General features: G+C 40.6%; 1 protein-coding gene across 5 annotated transcripts in view; it reads right to left on the bottom strand.

The window, feature by feature from the left end:
* Positions 1-2,710: 2,710 nt before the first annotated feature.
* Positions 2,711-17,252, bottom strand: part of ZNF84 (zinc finger protein 84) — a 28,547-nt gene continuing 14,005 nt past the window's right edge. For 4 of the 5 annotated variants that reach the window (XM_057491218.1, XM_036921738.2, XM_057491219.1 and 1 more), the window contains 3 exons: positions 15,143-15,269; positions 14,398-14,493; positions 2,711-8,417 (listed from right to left, as the gene is read on the bottom strand). In XM_057491218.1, the coding sequence (XP_057347201.1) occupies positions 6,433-8,417; positions 14,398-14,493; positions 15,143-15,269 (2,208 nt within the window). In that variant the 3' untranslated portion in view covers positions 2,711-6,432. The remainder of the gene's footprint in view (positions 8,418-14,397; positions 14,494-15,142; positions 15,270-17,252) is intronic. The other variant, XM_036921740.2, reaches the window with a different exon arrangement.

The raw sequence follows: 17,252 nt of genomic DNA, 5'->3' as shown, positions 1-17,252 counted from the left end.
ATAAAGCCTAAGTGAAATGCATAAACGGGGAGTCCAGATCCCTTTGCCACTTACATCTGTTGATACTTAGGCCTAATAGGGGCTTCCCTATGACCACCTGGCAGAGGAGAAAATAACTGGGTTGATTCACAGATGCATCAGTACCATCTGAAAAGAACTGCTGTTACATGCTAGCCCCTCATTTTGTGAAGACCCTAACGGGCAATTGTAAGTGAAGGCTTTCCCCGTGGTCAAAGTTATATGAGCGGTACTCTTGGAAATTTATTTCACGGATAAAGAGAGATGGTTGGAAATGTGGACATGCACTTTTATGTTGGCAGAGGTAACTGACTTGGCTGGTTTTAGGATCCTGACAGGAATGAAACTGGAACATCATGGTCAAGGAAGTCTGAGGAAAAAGTAACCTGGTTGAACACAATTTGGTAGTCGACATAATGCATGTGGATTTTTATGTCTCACATTAATTCCTAGAAGAGGCAGAGAAAGCAAACAGGATGACAGGGTAACTCATCTTGTGCATACTGGCTAGATTCAGATCCAATGACCTATTTTAAGGAAAAGTATAATAGTAGGATTGTGGTTATGATTAAGCACACTAGTGTTAACATGTACTTACTCACCTAGAAGCAATCAGCCTGAAAGAATGGTAAAATGGCCTGTTGATGCCTCCTCAGCTCTACATTATGTACTTGTGACCCTATTACATGGTCTATCCTCAAGGATATCTAGCGTCTATATTTTTTATTGTATAGACAGGAACTTCATAAGCTGTCCAGCTATTCTGGTCCTTACGATCATATGCTAGCCACTTCCAAAGGTTTCTGTAAGTCCAGAAATTCTGATTACCATATGACACTGAGTCTGTTGCAGTAACCATGCCCACCTTTGCCTCTCAAAATTAAATTCTGCCACTAGGAGTGTTCAATCCCAGAATCCTATCTCCTTTGATGTCAGGGATCTCACTTCAGTGGCAGTATCTTCCATGTTTACCCATGGCCTACAACTCATGGCCATGACCAACCACATTTATACAGGCTGCTGCTGGTGCTCCCTTCACCCAGTGATTTCTCAATGTCCTGAACCCTCTTGGAGGTCAAAATTGGGGGAATTAGAGTGAATTACTCAGGACAAATCTGTTATCAACAACTATATATCCATAAATCCCAAAATTATGCCTAGGAACTTCTGACATCTTAGTATTGGCCTCTGTCAAGTCCAGCTTTCAGCTAATCAACTAAACAGAAATGATACTAATAGAACAACAAATTAAAAATCTTGTTCATGATAGAAGCTAACAGAGACAAACTTATGCCAAGATGGAACAAGAATGAGAGAATTCACATATAAATATTAATGAAACATTCAATGTAGAGATAGCAATTCCAAAGCTAGTATGTATAATATAAATAATACATAAATTACTAGAAAACCACCCTACTAAAACTTCATGAGTAAGATACAAAGCAGTGTGTAAAAGTGCAAATCATATACTGTCTTCTGTGGTTGATGGCTAACCCTTCACAGGGTTTGTTGCCTATCTTCTGGAATGCATGATATATCAGGGTGTCCAACCTGTTCGCCACCTCTTGCTCATCCTGAAATCTTGTCATCATTTCACTGCTGTGATGTTCTATGAAATGCCCAGATAGTCTACGTCTCTTAGGACTACATTATGACAGCCTGGGTAAGGCTGTGAATGTGTAATGTCTGCTCCATGTTGATGCAAACATTTTCTGATCCATTTTCCTAAGTGGGATAACAAGAATGCATTTGTCAAATCAAAGATTGCATACTGTGTATCTGAGAGCATAAGAATCAGCTTTAGAAGCAGTGTCATGTCTGCAAGTGGGACTACAGCTTGGCTGTGTCTGTGTAGTCCATCCTTATTCTCTAGGATTATCAGGCTTCTGCAAGGTAATGGAATTAATAAGGATGTGATAGGAAGACCTCTGCATCCTTTAGATATTTAAGAATAGCACTAATCTCTGCCACCCTCCTCTCAGTCTCCTCCCCTGAAAGCAGTATTTTTCATTTACTACTTCATCTTTCAGAGCCTCCCATCTGGCCTTGTCCACCATGGTTGCCCTTAACCAAAGACCAGGGACCCAATGGAGAGGTAATTCCCAGGAATGTCTCTGGTCCAGGCCCAGCAGCAAAGTCCCTCTCACCAGGGCTGATGGCTACTGCCACCACTTAATGTCCAGAACTAGAGACCAAGGCTGAGCCCCCTATACAGCAACATTCCTTGAGCAGACCAACTAGCACTTGGTGTCAAGTTGACTCTTTGGCCCTGGAAATACCAGTGTTATCAAAGGAAAAAAAACATATCCCCAGGCATGGGTTTCTTTCCTGCTTCCAGGGCCTAAGCCAACACCACTATCCAAAGCCTTACAAAATGTCTGATTGACCACTATGGGATCCACTGGGTAGGTCACATACCTCACCTTACAGTAGTTGTTAATGCAACAGAGCACTGGAATGACTAGTGAAGGCACAGCTGAAGCTCCAGCTCAGAGGAAATATTGTCAGGACAGGTGCCATCTTTCAGAATATGAACTGGATGAAAATTTTATATGGTGCTGTGTCCCCAAAGTAGAAGACGCTCCAAAATTCATCTCATCATTTGCTTCCAGAGACCCCAACTTAGACAAAGCCTGGTGTTCTGTTAGGAGTGTTCGGGTTGTAAGTAATAAACACCACTTAAACCAGCTGAAGCAATCATGGGGATTTATTACGTGGGTATTTGGGATACCCCACAGAAGAACCCAACAATCAAGGCCTGAAAAGGGCAGAGATGACTCTGGACATCAAGACAAGAACCAGATGCTGAGACTCAATCAGGACTGTGCCTTGACCGCTTCCATGATGGCTGCATTCTTCTTTCTCGTCGTAGACTATGCTTCACTATGTAGTAGAAAACCCTACCACTGACAGCACTCACATTTATGTATTACAGCTTCAGTTGCTACAATTACGTAGAAAACAAGTCAGTCCCATCTTTCCAGAAACCTTCTAATGGAAAAGATAAAGCATGCAATGGTTATATTATCACAGTGATGAATACATGCACAGGTCCATATAGGCCACAGTCATTAACAAGGAACAAAGGCATTTCGGAGGCAGTTGATCTGCAAAAAGCCTAAAATGAGAGATTATAGAAACCTCAAGGAACTGAAAATAGTTCAAGAAGGCCAAAGTATTATTGTGCAGGACAAAATACTCAGAAACAATGGACAGGCATGGATTTGTATGAAGTCCCACCATACCCTAAGGAAATTAACACTTTAAGTCCACAATTAGCCACATCTCTCACTCAAGTGTGTAATCAGGACTGCATCTTAAGATAACTACTATGTGTAAATGTGAAAAATGGATTAAAGAAGAGTAAGAGCAAAGTGCAAAAAATATGCATACAGCTGCAAGGGTCATGGCTGTTAGTTTATCAGCATAGTGGCCAGGATTAGGTGCTGAGCATCTGAACACATGTTGGTACCATATCTGTAGATGAATAAGCCCACTGAAATTGACAGCCAGGACATACACTGCTGGAAGAAGTGATCAGATGACTGAGGTCTTTCATGTAAATTCCAGTGCCCATTGATCTCTGTTCTGCTGTAATACATATGATAAATCGGGAAGTCTTTGAATTCATCTCTGGGTTCTACAAGTGATGCTACTGAAACCAAGTAACTGTCAGACTATGAAAGCCCACAAAGAAAAGCTAAACATAAGGCATTCCTGGGATAGGTCTCAAAATTCATAAACTGGACCTCCAACAGGCCCATTACTTAGGAAAACAACACAAAACTGTCCTTTGTAGGACTGTCTCTAGGCCAGTGTTAGAACCTGGATGGCACACAAGGAAAGGAAAAGTGATGCTTCTATATTAGATTTCCTCTCAATGTAACTTACTGTGCTTCAAGAAACCATAAGTAAATCTGGTCTAACTTTAAAATTGACTTTCTCCTTGATGTGGGGTTTACAAAGGTTAACATTTATAATGAACACTACAAATCTCTAGTTTCAGATTCAGAGCCCTCTCTTGATACTTTACAACAGTGGAAGCTCCCAGTGAGTTCTACATATTTGGGTCACCACATCAGTCAATCTGATAAACTAGACTTGTCTTGCCAGCAGAAGCCCTGTGACTTACACCTGACCCTTAGAAAAAGATTTCACTCTTGGGTATTCAATCAATAGGGTCATGCAGAATGAAGTACTAGGTTTAGGTTTAGGAATAATAGTAGCTAATAGTTAAGGAAATAATCTAGAATTGAAGGGAATAGTGCTTAATAGTCAAGGAAATAATCTAGAACTGAAGGGAGCAAAATTAGAAAATTTTAGACCTCTGAGCTGAAAACCTAATGAACCAATCTCTGGGACTAGGGAAGAGAATCATAATTGATAGAAAACATAAAGTAAAACATCACCCTTTAATTTCTTCTTTATTTACAGTCTGTTTCCCTTATTTGGTAAAACGACCTTCAGGTGAAAAGTAGGAAGTCTATGCATTTGAGCATGAATAAAAACTTGAGAAATTGGATGCTTTTAAAATTACCACATGGAAAGACAGGATTATCTGGATGTTGAAATTCTGCCACAGTGGGTTAGAAATTACTCTCATTTAAGTCCCAATTTTTCAACAATGATGTAAAATTGGTAAAAGAAAAATCACTGCTAGAGTTGCCCATGCAATAAATACACTGTACTCAAAAAACACCCTGTGCATGAGAGAAGTCTTGATTTGGAAACAAGGTCAATGTTGCACTTTTCTCATTTTCACCACTATACAAAATATACTGTTGACTCTGCCAAACATTATAAAGAGATCACTACAAAATTCTAACTAATCTAAGGAATGGTTCATGCATTTTCAAAGGTAACCATACTTAAGTAATGGGACATTTACAATGGGCAGTTTCCCACATGGATGATGCCACTAGTGTACGAAGGTGAACACAAATACTTCACATGATGAAATAATGAAAATATTATTTCCTAATACTTATCCAGTAATCACAGAAATTTGCAGGAAAGCAAAACTGGCCTCCTTGAAAACATCAAAAATATATTTCTCACCACAAAATTCTCTATTTTATACTTTCTGAAGTGACTTAAATAATTGGTTTCTCCATCTCATTTTTTACAAGATACTTTATGAAATACCAAAAACATAATAAAAGCATAGCGCCTACACACTTCATCAGAGCAAATTAAAATATTACCAGTTGTACCTGGGTTACATAGCACTTAAGATGTAGATATAGTTGATGCATGGGGGAATCTCACTAAATGAGATAAGTATGTTGCACAGCATTACTGCCATTTAGTTTGGGTGCAGAGTAATCCAGTTCACACACCTCCTTTCTTTTGCTATTTATCATGAATTACTGCAGCTATTCTATGGCTCCTGCCTTTGCATACTTATCAACAAGGTTTTTTTTATAAACTGTTTCTCAGGCTCTGAGGATGTCAAGGACTTTATATAATGTTGGCTTTTATAAGCCAACAAATCATAAGGAAATGAGCTATTTACTTAGCAACAACATATTAGCTACCATTTTTATAGTCTCATTAAAATAGAAAAACCAGCGACATATGGTGTGTCTTGACAGACACTGGAGGCTACAAGGCATGTGCATTTCATGTTCCCAATTACATTATCATAAGCAATTCCAAAATATAAAACACATCACGTAACACAGGAAAATAAGTCATACCAATGAGAAATTTTTTCCTTAGATGTTTCAACGATTCAATTTATTCACATATTCTTAAATTTTCATACTTCAGAGTGAACATCAGCCATGGAGAATTGGGTATTTTTGGTACCCAGGTCTATAAAAAGTGTGTGGTTTCTCTTTACAGCATTGTTTCTATAGGGACACATTATTTCCAATGTCTTTAAGTTGTTAGGTTTACCCACAATATGAATTCTCCAAAATATAATATAGTTGGACGACTTGCTGACAATTGTTCTGTATTTAGTATTTTCATAGGATTTCATTCCTGAAGATATTTTCCTATGTACAAACAAGCTTTCATTTCTTGAAAATATTCTCACTTGCTGCATTCACGGGTTTTCCTCCACTCACTGGACTAGCATTTATCCCAGTGGGAGTACTTCCATCAGCTAATAGGACTTGACCTCTGGAAGGCTTTCTGATATCCACAGTATTCCTCTTTGCTGTTTTCTACTGCATGAAGTTTGACAGGTTTCTGAAACCCCTGTACTTCATAGGCTCATTCTTCCCTAAGAATTCTGATGTGTAAACATGTTAATCTGCTGAAAGTTTTCCCTACATAACCTCATTTAAAATTTCTATGAGTACTCAGACATATGTGATTTAAGTATCTAAGGTTTACTGTGAGTACATTTCCTGAAGTACAGTGACGTAAGACTTCTGTGAAAGACTAATATTTACTCCATTCCTAGGATTTCTTTACTGTATGAGTTCTCTGGTGATTAATGAGCTGTGACCTTTGGGAGAAGGCCTTCCCACATTCACTGCACTGATAAGGTTTCTCTCCAGTATGAATTCTCTGGTGATTAACAAGCTGTGACTTCTGAGAGAAGGCCTTTCTACATTCATTGCATCCATAGGGCCTCTCTCCTGTGTGTGTCCTCTGGTGTGGTATGAGGTGTGACTTCCGGGAGAAAGCTTTGCCACATTCACTGCATTCAAAGGGCTTCTCTCCTGTGTGTATCCTCTGATGATTGATGAGACTTGACTTCTCTCTGAAGGCTTTTCTACATTCACTGCATTCATAAGGTTTTTCTCCTGTATGAGTTCTCTGGTGTCTAATTAGCTCTGATTTCTCAAAGAAAGCTTTCCTACAAAGACTGCATTCATACGGTTTCTCACCTGTATGAATTCTCTGGTGAGTGTTGAGCTGTGACTTCTGGGAGAAGGCTTTTTCGCAATCCCTGCATTCATAGGGTTTTTCTCCTGTATGAGTTCTCTGATGCGTTGCAAGACTTGACTTCTCACCAAAGGCCTTCCCACATTCACTGCATTCAAAGGGTTTCTCTCCTGTATGTGTCCTCTGATGTGATATAAGATGTGACTTCTGACAAAAAGCTTTCCCACATTCACTGCACACATAGGGTTTCTCTCCTGTATGAATCCTCTGGTGATTAGTGAGGCTTAACTTTTCACTGAAGGCTTTCCCACAATCCCTGCATTCATACGGTTTTTCTCCCGTGTGAGTCCTCTGGTGTCTAACAAGCTGGGATTTCCTGCTGAAGGCTTTCCCGCATTTACTGCACACAAAGGGTTTCTCTCCTGTGTGTGTCATCTGATGTGATATGAGATGTGACTTCTGGGAAAAGGCCTTCCCACACTGAATGCATCCATGAGGTTTCTCTCCTGTATGGGTTCTCTGATGGTTCACGAGACTTGACCTCTCTCTGAAGGCTTTCTGACATTCGCTGCACTCATAGGGTCTCTCTCCTGTATGAATCGTCTGATGTCTAACAAGCTCTGATTTCTCAAAGAAGGCTTTTCTACAGTCACTACACCCATAGGGTTTGGTTCCTGTGTGAGTCCTATGATGGGTAACAAGTTGAGACTTCCTGCTGAAGGCCTTCCCACATTCTCTGCATCCAAAAGGTTTCTCTCCTGTGTGAATCCTCTGATGGTTGATGAGATTTGACTTTTCACTGAAGGCCCTCCCACATGCACTGCATCCATAGGGTTTTTCTCCTGTGTGTGTCCTCCAATGTGATATAAGGTGTGACTTCCGGGAGAAGGCCTTCCCACATTCACCACACTCATACGGCTTCTCTCCCGTGTGTGTCCTCTGATGGGATGTAAGCTGTGACTTTTGGTAGAAGGCCTTCCCACATTGGCTACAATTATATGGTTTCTCACCTGTGTGAATTCTGTGATGCGTGATAAACTGTGCCTTCTGGGGAAAGGTTCCGCCACACTTATCACAGCCAAAGGCTGTTTCTCTCCAGTGTCTGCTCTGATGTTTCATGAGACTTGACTTCTTATTGAAGCGTTTCCTACACTCACTGCATTCATAGAGTTTCTCCCCTGATCGAGTTCTGTGATAAATTATGATCTGTGACTTCTTAGAGCTAACTTTATCATACTTATCACATTCATAGTACCTTAACCAAGTATCGGTTTCCTCAGGCTTGGTATGGAGAAACAATTCATCAAATACATTTAAGTCATCTGGTTCCATTCTTCCATAATCTGCTTTTGGAATAAGTAAACCTAAATGATGGTTTAAGAGTAATCCATTTATGTCACATTCATTGTTTGATTTCCTTAAAGGAACAAAGTTCATGCTCACATTGAAATGTTTTCCAAATGCATCATATTCATGATTTTGTTTCATATTTTTAAGCTTCTCTTGGTTATCCTGTGGCCAAATCATATGACCATTTACTTGCAAGACTTGTTCTATAAAAAAAGAAAACCCTGTAAATTCTTCTATGGTTGCGCTTACTGAATGAAAATTAAAAAAAAAAAAAAAGAAATGCTATTTGAGGTGGTAAATACTTTTTAAGGTCTAGTTTCCTCATGTGAAATAAGTCTCAATAGTCTAGGTATTGAAAAATAAAGTATTGTAAAAAGTAGTAAGAAACATTAGATTGTTACCTTTGCTCGTTCTCAAATTTAAATTTCTAAAATAGGGAGAGCATATGAAAAATACACGAAGAGTATCAAGAATCAAAGAGTATGATGGAAGCAGTTCTGAGAAGTTAATTTATTCAATATTTAGTAAGCACACTGTTTTCCTGGAAGTAAGGCAGGCCCTGCAGACAGGAGAGAACATGCCTCCACCATTATGAAACTTACATTCTAATGGAAAAGATGAAAAATAGATGATATTAAAAACACAGTACAACTGTATACAGTGGTGAGCACTATGAAGGAAATAGGCTTGATAAAGTAATTTCAGTCTTGAATGAGAAATATTGTATGCTTTCCCATTCTCAAATTTTTAAAACTTACCATACACATTTTCGATATTAGCACCAAGAAAGCCACTCTGAAAAATGCATTACAAGACATATGCCACCTTTCATCTAAACTGTTCACATACAAAATTTCCATGTGTTCCTCCCTGAAACTATCCCAAGACACAAGTTCCTATTCTTAAAATATTTTGAAAGTTTGATTCCCATTTACTTTTTAGCTCTATTTCCATTATCCTCACAACATACCACTTACACTAGTGTTGTAAGTGTTCTTCAAAGTCTTATTTTTCACCAACAATCTACACTTGGGATTTTTTCTGAGGTCACATCCACAGGTATGAAAGACAGTCAGTAATGTGAAAAATCTCTTAAGGACTTAAATGTCAACCAAGGGCAATAAATTTGTGGGAAACCCACAACTTATTGTTGGCCATATATATTTTTTGGAGGTAGAATTAACAAGATTTGCTGATGGATTTGTTGTGGATGGAATAAGGGAAGGCAAGAAATCAAGAATGATTCCTAGGTTTGAGATCTGAGCAGTTCAGTGGATTATGGTGAGTTGGAAAGACTGAAGGAGAGATCTGGAAGTTAAAAATTAAGAGTCTATTACAGATACATTAATTTTGAAATATGATATGAGTAAACAGAGTGGTATCAGGAAATGTGAGAGTATAAAATAGGAGCATCTAATGGATCAAAGACCTGAATGTAAGTCATGAAACCATAAAACTCTTAGTAGAAAACATAGGCAAAACTCTCTTGAATATAAACATGAGCAACTTCTTCATGAACATATCTCCCCAGGCAAGGGAAACAAAAGCAAAAATGAACAAGTGGGACTATATCAAACTAAAAAGCTTCTGTACAGCAAAGGACACCATCAGTAGAACAAAAAGACATCCTACAGTATGGGAGAATATATTCATAAATGACATATCCGATAAGGGGTTGACATCCAAAATATACAAAGAGCTCATGCACCTCAACAAACAAAAAGCAAATAATCCAATTAAAAAATGGGCAGAGGAGTTGAACAGACACTTCACCAAAGAAGAAATTCAGATGGCCAACAGACACATGAAAAGATGCTCCACATCACTAGTCATCAGAGAAATGCAAATTAAAACCACAATGAGATGTCACCTCACACCAGTAAGGATCACCACCATCCAAAAGACAGACAACAACACATGTTGGCAAGGTTGTGGAGAAAGGGGAACCCTCCTACACTGCTGGTGGGAATGTAAATTAGTTCAACCATTGTGGAAAGCAGTATGGAGGTTCCTCAAAAAACTCAAAATAGAAATATCATTTAACCCAGGAATTCCACTCCTAGGAATTTACCCTAAGAATGCAGGAGCCCAGTTTGAAAAAGACATATGTTTATCACAGCACTATTTACAATAGCCAAGAAATGAAAGCAACCTAAGTCTCCATCAGTAGATGAATGGATAAAGAAGATGTGGTACATATACACAATGGAATATTATTCAGCCATAAGAAGAAAACAAATCCTACCATTTGTAACAACATGGATGGAGCTAGAGGGCATTATGCTCAGTGAAATAAGCCAGGCGGAGAAAGACAAGTATCAAATGACTTCCCTCATCTGTGGAGTATAAGAACAATGAAAAACTGAAGGAACAAAACAGCAGCAGAATCACAGAACCCAAGAGTGGACTAACAGTTACCAAAGGAAAAGGGACTGGGGAGGATGGGTGGGAAGGGAGGGATAAGGAGGGAAAGGGGCATTACGATTAGCACACATAATGTAGCAGCAGTGGGGGTACGGGGAAGGCAGTATATAGCACAGAGAAGACAAGTAGTGATTCTATAGCATCTTACTGTGCTGATGGACAGTGACTGTAATGGGGTATGTGGTGGGGACTTGATAATGGGGGACTCTAGTAACCACAATGTTGCTCATGTAATTGTATATTAATGATAAAAAAATAGGACTATCTATAAATTCAATACATTTCTTTTAGGCATTACATTATTGAGCTAAGTACACATTTAGAACTTTAAACTTATCCCAAATTTTTGTTCAATTTTTTTTCCATTGGAAAAATGGGATTGCTTGATATTTGGTCATTTACAATATGTCCCAAAGGTTTCCCTTCTTCCAATTATATTTTTCTATTTGGTGGTCAGACTGAATTTTAGAAAAATTAAATCGGGTAATTTAAAGATGTTTGAACCAATCTGAACTCCTTCCTATTGCTTGCAAGTTGATGTACGATCTTATTTCCTTCAATCTCTCCAACTTCCATCTTCCTCCAGACACAAGGCTTCCATTCTGTTTTAATCACTAAGCTCCTAATGGCCTGGTCATTTCAGTCCTAATGACTAGAATTGGCTTCTCCATGTTACTCTGTTAAGAACTGAACATCTGCATCCCTGCAAATCTCATTTGTTGAAGCCCTGACCCCTAGCGTGGAGATGGGATCTTCAAAGGAAGTAATTAAGGTTAAATGAGGGCACAAAGGAGGGGTCCTGATATGACAAGATTAATGTCCTTTAAAGATGTTCTGCCCATTCTGCCCACATGCAAACATGAGGAAAAGCCATGCAATGACAAAGCTACAAGGCTACAAGGTGGTTGTTTATAAGCCAGGAAGACATCCCCCATCAGATCCTGATCCTGACAGCACCTTGATCCTGGACTTCCAGCCTCCAGACTGAGAATAACTTCCTGTTTAAACCACCCAGTCTACGGTATCATTACATCAGCCCAAGCTGGCTGACACACCCTCTACCATATCGTTACCTGATTTATTCCTATTAGCACTACTTTCAGGGTCTGGACTTTATCTTAGTTATTTGCCAACTTGTTCACTTTTATTCTCCCACTGGAAAGCAGGCACTCTTGTGGGCAGGGAATAACTCTATGTTCATAATTGCACCCATAGCACCCAGCACAACTCCTGAAAATAAAAGAAGTCTGTTTCCAGCTTTCTATGATCTGCTAATGCAGTCTGTACAGAAAAGTTACTAACAGGCCTCCTTGCAAGGTGGCCCTTGGCTGGCATTGGGGAACCTGGGTTTGGGGAGTGTTCCCACCATTCCCTGATAAAAGTGGTTCCCAGTGCCTAGACTGTGTACAAACAATATGGTTTAAGCTGAACAGCTGTTTTCCTTCTGAGAGTCTGAAATGCTGCTGCGTGTGCCAGACAGAAGTGTCTATGTGACCAGCCCCACCAAACCCCCTCAAAAAAAAACCCTGGGCAATAAGTCTCTAATACAGTTCCCCGGGCAGAAACATCATACACATTACTGCATTTTCATTGCTGCAGAAGGGTGAGCTCTGTATCCCTCATGGAGGGCAAGAGCACTGGAAGCCTGCACACAGATTCCTTCAGATTTTGCTAGTGGCTTTTCCCTTGTGAAGCAGCTATGTGTCCTTATTATATCATGGTAATAAAGCTTAGCCCATACAACTACATTCTGACCCCTTCTCTGAATGTGGTGGTAGTCTTGGGGACCCTGATACAGTCCTCGTTTATGTTAATTTTGACAACTGGCATTGCACTGCATTACAACAAAAGATAAACACTCAACATTTAAATGCTAAAAAAAAAAAAAGATTCAAATGTCTCATCTTCTTAACTAAGTTCTATGCTTCTAAAAGGTATTTTCTGCGTCTCTCTTTAATCACTGTTATTAGTCATTAAAGTGATGGGTCTCAACTAATGAGTACATAAAAGTCACAAAATGTTTCTCAAATTATAAATTCTAGTACTAGATTATGATAGTTTAAAACTACGTATACATCACTCCACTGAATCAGTTTCTAGTAAAGGATACATGATGCTCATCATTGGGGAAAAAAATCCCCAAGTAATCTAATGCAGACCTGGCTAAAAACACCTGTATTAAAACAATGGGTTTGTGGAGAGAGATTATGTGTCTCATAAATGAACATAAATTATAAGTCCTTATGTCTATGTATGCAAACAACACTCAGGGACAAACTAACCAAGAAATATTATGGACTCCGTGATCAGGTCTGGGATGGGATGTTAGAAAAAAGTGAGAAAATTTAGTCTGGAGCAGTCAAGGAACATGCAATATGAAAACAGAGTTCATGCAAAAAGGACCAAGAGTTTCTTGACTAAGAAAGCATAGCACAATCAAAAGTTCACATGCAGGGAAGAATAAATATTGTATGTCCGAAAACACTGAGAAATGTTTAAAGGGAACTGACCACGAATTTGGAAGAAAAAAGGGAAATAGCTGAACAGGCTACAGAGCTCATACGATGGAGGTCAATGAGGAGTAAACTCTGTAGCAGATCCTTGTTGCCACACCTACTCCCCTCAGCCGCAGTCAGAGAATATGTGCAGTGTGACTGACACCCACCCTAGCCACTTGCATCTCCCCACCAGAGCCCTTTCAAGTACATGCTTGGTCTGAGGGCAGATGCTAGACACTGTGGAGAGCTGGTGCTCCCTGGAGCAGTGCTCAACCACTGAGCCTGGAGTTGGACAGCAGTGCCAGCTTCCTGGCTCCTCAGGGCTCCGAGCAGCACCCCACATCCACACAACCTTCATATGGTACTCCCTACCTCACTTCTTCCCACTACAGTGTGGGTATCACAGCCCTGGCCAACTCTTACACTGAGATACACACCACAGAGTCCACTTTCTGAGGGAGCCTGAAGCAAGCTGAAGTCACGCAGCAGATAATGAGGGATAGGGAGGCTTACCTGATCAGTGTCAGAGCTTTAGAAACTCCAATATGGTTGTATCATTTATAGTAATTTGGGAGATTAGAATCTGGATTTAGCTAGCAATTTGGGAAATTCAGGAATGAAACATCATGGGCCTACTTTTTACTGAGAGTTGAGGAGGTAAGACTTTTAAAAAGTACTTTCCAAAGGGCAAAATACTTAAATAAAAAGAATGGTAGAAAGAGATGACTCAAAGTACCATGGTATCTAATCTACAGAAAAAGCACAGTAGAACCTAATTTTAAAAGGGACGAAAAGGAAAAATTGTTGGGAGGAATGATGATTCCATTTTCTGATAAAATGAGACTGAACAGAATGGTTTTCACAGGACACTTCTCTGGGTATCAGAAACACTCAGAACAAGGGAAATACAAGAATTCCTCAATGTACACACAGGGGTGTCTTTGACCACAGGGGAATGAAGGACAGGAGATTCAACATGTCAGGGGACAGAATACCAAACAAGAAGCCAAAGTCCCAGATGTGACAGATGGGGAGTAACAGCACGCATGGCTCAGGCAAGATGGGAACATTCTGCTTTAAGCTATAAGCAAAGAGGCCACATCTGAATGACTCACTTGTGTAGCTCACATTAATTCTGAATCACCACTAATAGTTTAGAGACTTTGACGAGAGCTCTCTAAAGCACATTTCAAAGATGTCAATCCACTAACCAGCTGAGGCTGAACTTGGACCTGCTCCCATCATCCTGGTTCTCACTCACCTGGAGAGTCTGAACTTGGAGTATCTCCATCTCCTCTCCACGGCTCTTCTCCTTGCTCCAACTTGAAGATGACATCAGGTTTCCTAAGTTCATACCCTGTTAGAGGAAATCACAAAGGCCTTGGCTCCAATTCCTTGGACTTTGGAGCCTCTTAAGAAGAGCAAGGTTTGGCATCATAGTTAACCAGTGAAGCTACCCATTTGTGTATGAACAAACTAATTCTCACAGTCAAGGCAATGATCTGCCTGGAAGTTAATAGGGTCTAAGAGTCTTGACTTCTATTATTCAAATCCAAAGCCACTGAACAGGCACTGGAGCCAGTCTGCCTAGGTTTAAATCCAGGCTCATTCAGTAGCATCAGTCCTTGGGAAAGTTACTTCATCTCTCTTTGCCTCAATCTCCTTTTTAGAAAACAAAGGAGAGAATTCATTACCTGCCACATGGGATTACTATTATGATTACAAGTCAATATATGAACACTATGTGGAATATTCTAAGTTCTATGCATACAGATGCCACCACTGCCACTATCACTGTTAGCTTCAGAGTCTGCACAACAAAATGAAGACTTCATTACTGGAAGGTGAGATTCAAATACTTTCCCTGGTATCACAATCCAAAGAACTTTGGTCTTTTAGATTCAGGTTCAAAATCATTAAAAATTTCAGAAGACCTACAGCACTCAGCAACTAGAAGGGAAAAAGCAAGGCATTGGGCACAATTTTCCTCTGGGACCTTTTCTTACCCAGTGACACTAAGCTGCTGTAGTTCTCCAACATGACATCCTTGTACAGGTCCTTCTGAGAGTGGTCCAGTAACTGCCACTCTGTCTGGGTGAAGTCCACAGATAAATCTTCAAATGAGAAGGACCCCTGTAAGAGCACAGTGAGTCTGAACCTGAGCAGCTGTCAATCTAGTGAATATGAAGCGGCTATTGCCATGCGACGTGGTGCATGAGCATGGACATATTATCCTCATTGTAGGGGTTACAGAGATTAGCTAGCATTATAGTTAATGGTAAAATAATGAATACTTTCTCCCTGAAGGCCAGAGTATCATTGTTCAATAGAACTTTTTGTGACGATCAAAATGTTTTAGATCTATACCATCCAATACAGCAGCCACTAGCCACAGATTTCTACTGAACACTTCAAAGGTGATTAGGAACTGACTTTTCTATTTAATTTTAACTTATTTGAATTTAACTATCACATGTAGTTAGTGGCTACCTGTTGTTGCACAGTAAAGAATTTGTTTGGGGGGCGGAAGATGGCGGCGTGAGTAGAGCAGCGGAAATCTCCTCCCAAAACAACATATATCTATGAAAATATAACAAAGACAACCCTTCCTAGAATAAAGACCAGAGGACACAGGACAATATCCAGACCACATCCACACCTGAGAGAACCCAGCGCCTCGCGAAGGGGGTAAGATACAAGCCCCGGCCCCGCGGGAGCCGAGCGCCCCTCCCCCCAGCTCCCGGCGGGAGAAGAGCAGGCAGAGCGGGAGGGAGACGGAGCCCAGGACTGCCGAACACCCAGCCCCCGCCATCCGGGACAGAGTGCAGGGCCCTCGATACTGGGAAAACAGGGCAGCAAGAACAGTGAGCAGGCACTGGAGGCTGGGCGACAGAGGACATAAGAAAAGCGCGCGACCATTTTTTTTTTTGCTTTTTTGCTGCTTTGTTTTGGCGAGCGCTTTTTGGAAGTCTTAAAGGGACAGAGACCCCAATATTAGGGAAACAGGGCAGAAAGACCAGTGAGCAGAGGCCTGAGGCTGGCACCGGAGAATAAAGAAAAACGAACGACCACCTTTTTTTTTTTAATTAAAAAAAATTTTTTTTTTTTTTATTAAAAAAATTTTTTTTTCTTGTTTTTTTTTGTGGTCGTTGTTTTGTTTTGGCGGGTGCTTTTTGGAAGTCTTAAAGGGGCAGGGCGGGCCACTTAATCCAGAGGTAGGGAATCCGGGATCTCTGGGCACCCTAACCCCTGGGCTGCAGGGAGCAGGGAGGCCCCTTACGGAGATAAATAGCCTCCCAGCAGCTCCTGCTCCAACGCGACTCCACCATTTTGGAGTAGCTGCCCGAGCCAGGCCACGCCCACAGCAACAGCGGAGATTAACTCCATAGCAGCCGGGCAGGAAGCAGAAACCCTGTCTGCGCGCAGCTGCGCAGCACAAGCCACTAGAGGCCACTGTTCTCCCAGGAGAGGAGGGCCACAAACCAACAAGAAAGGAAGTCCTTCCAGCCGTCACTCGTCCCAGTTCTGCAGACTATTCCTATCACCATGAAAAGGCAAAGCTACAGGCAGACAAAGATCACAGAGACAACACCAGAGAAGGAGACAGACCTAACCAGTCTTCCTGACAAAGAATTCAAAATAAGAATCATAAACATGCTGACAGAGATGCAGAGAAACACGCAAGAAAAATGGGATGAAGTCCGGAAAGAGATCACAGATGCCAGAAAGGAGATCGCAGAAATGAAACAAACTCTGGAAGGGTTTATAAGCAGAATGGATAGAATGCAAGAGGCCATTGATGGAATTGAAATCAGAGAACAGGAACGCATAGAAGCTGACATAGAGAGAGACAAAAGGATCTCCAGGAATGAAACAATATTAAGAGAACTGTGTGACCAATCTAAAAGGAGCAATATCCGTATTATAGGGGTCCCAGAAGAAGAAGAGAGAGGCAAAGAGATGGAAAGTATCTTAGAAGAAATAATTGCTGAAAACTTCCCCACACTGGGGGAGGAAGTAATCAAACAGACCACGGAAATACACAGAACCCCCAACAGAAAGGATCCAAGAAGGGCAACACCAAGACACATAATAATTAAAATGGCAAAGATCAAG

This window comes from Manis pentadactyla, chromosome 14 (assembly GCF_030020395.1).
Source record: "Manis pentadactyla isolate mManPen7 chromosome 14, mManPen7.hap1, whole genome shotgun sequence".
Lineage (NCBI taxonomy): Eukaryota > Metazoa > Chordata > Mammalia > Pholidota > Manidae > Manis > Manis pentadactyla.
Note: the sequence above shows the minus strand (reverse complement) of the source record. Positions and strands in the feature narration are given on the sequence as shown.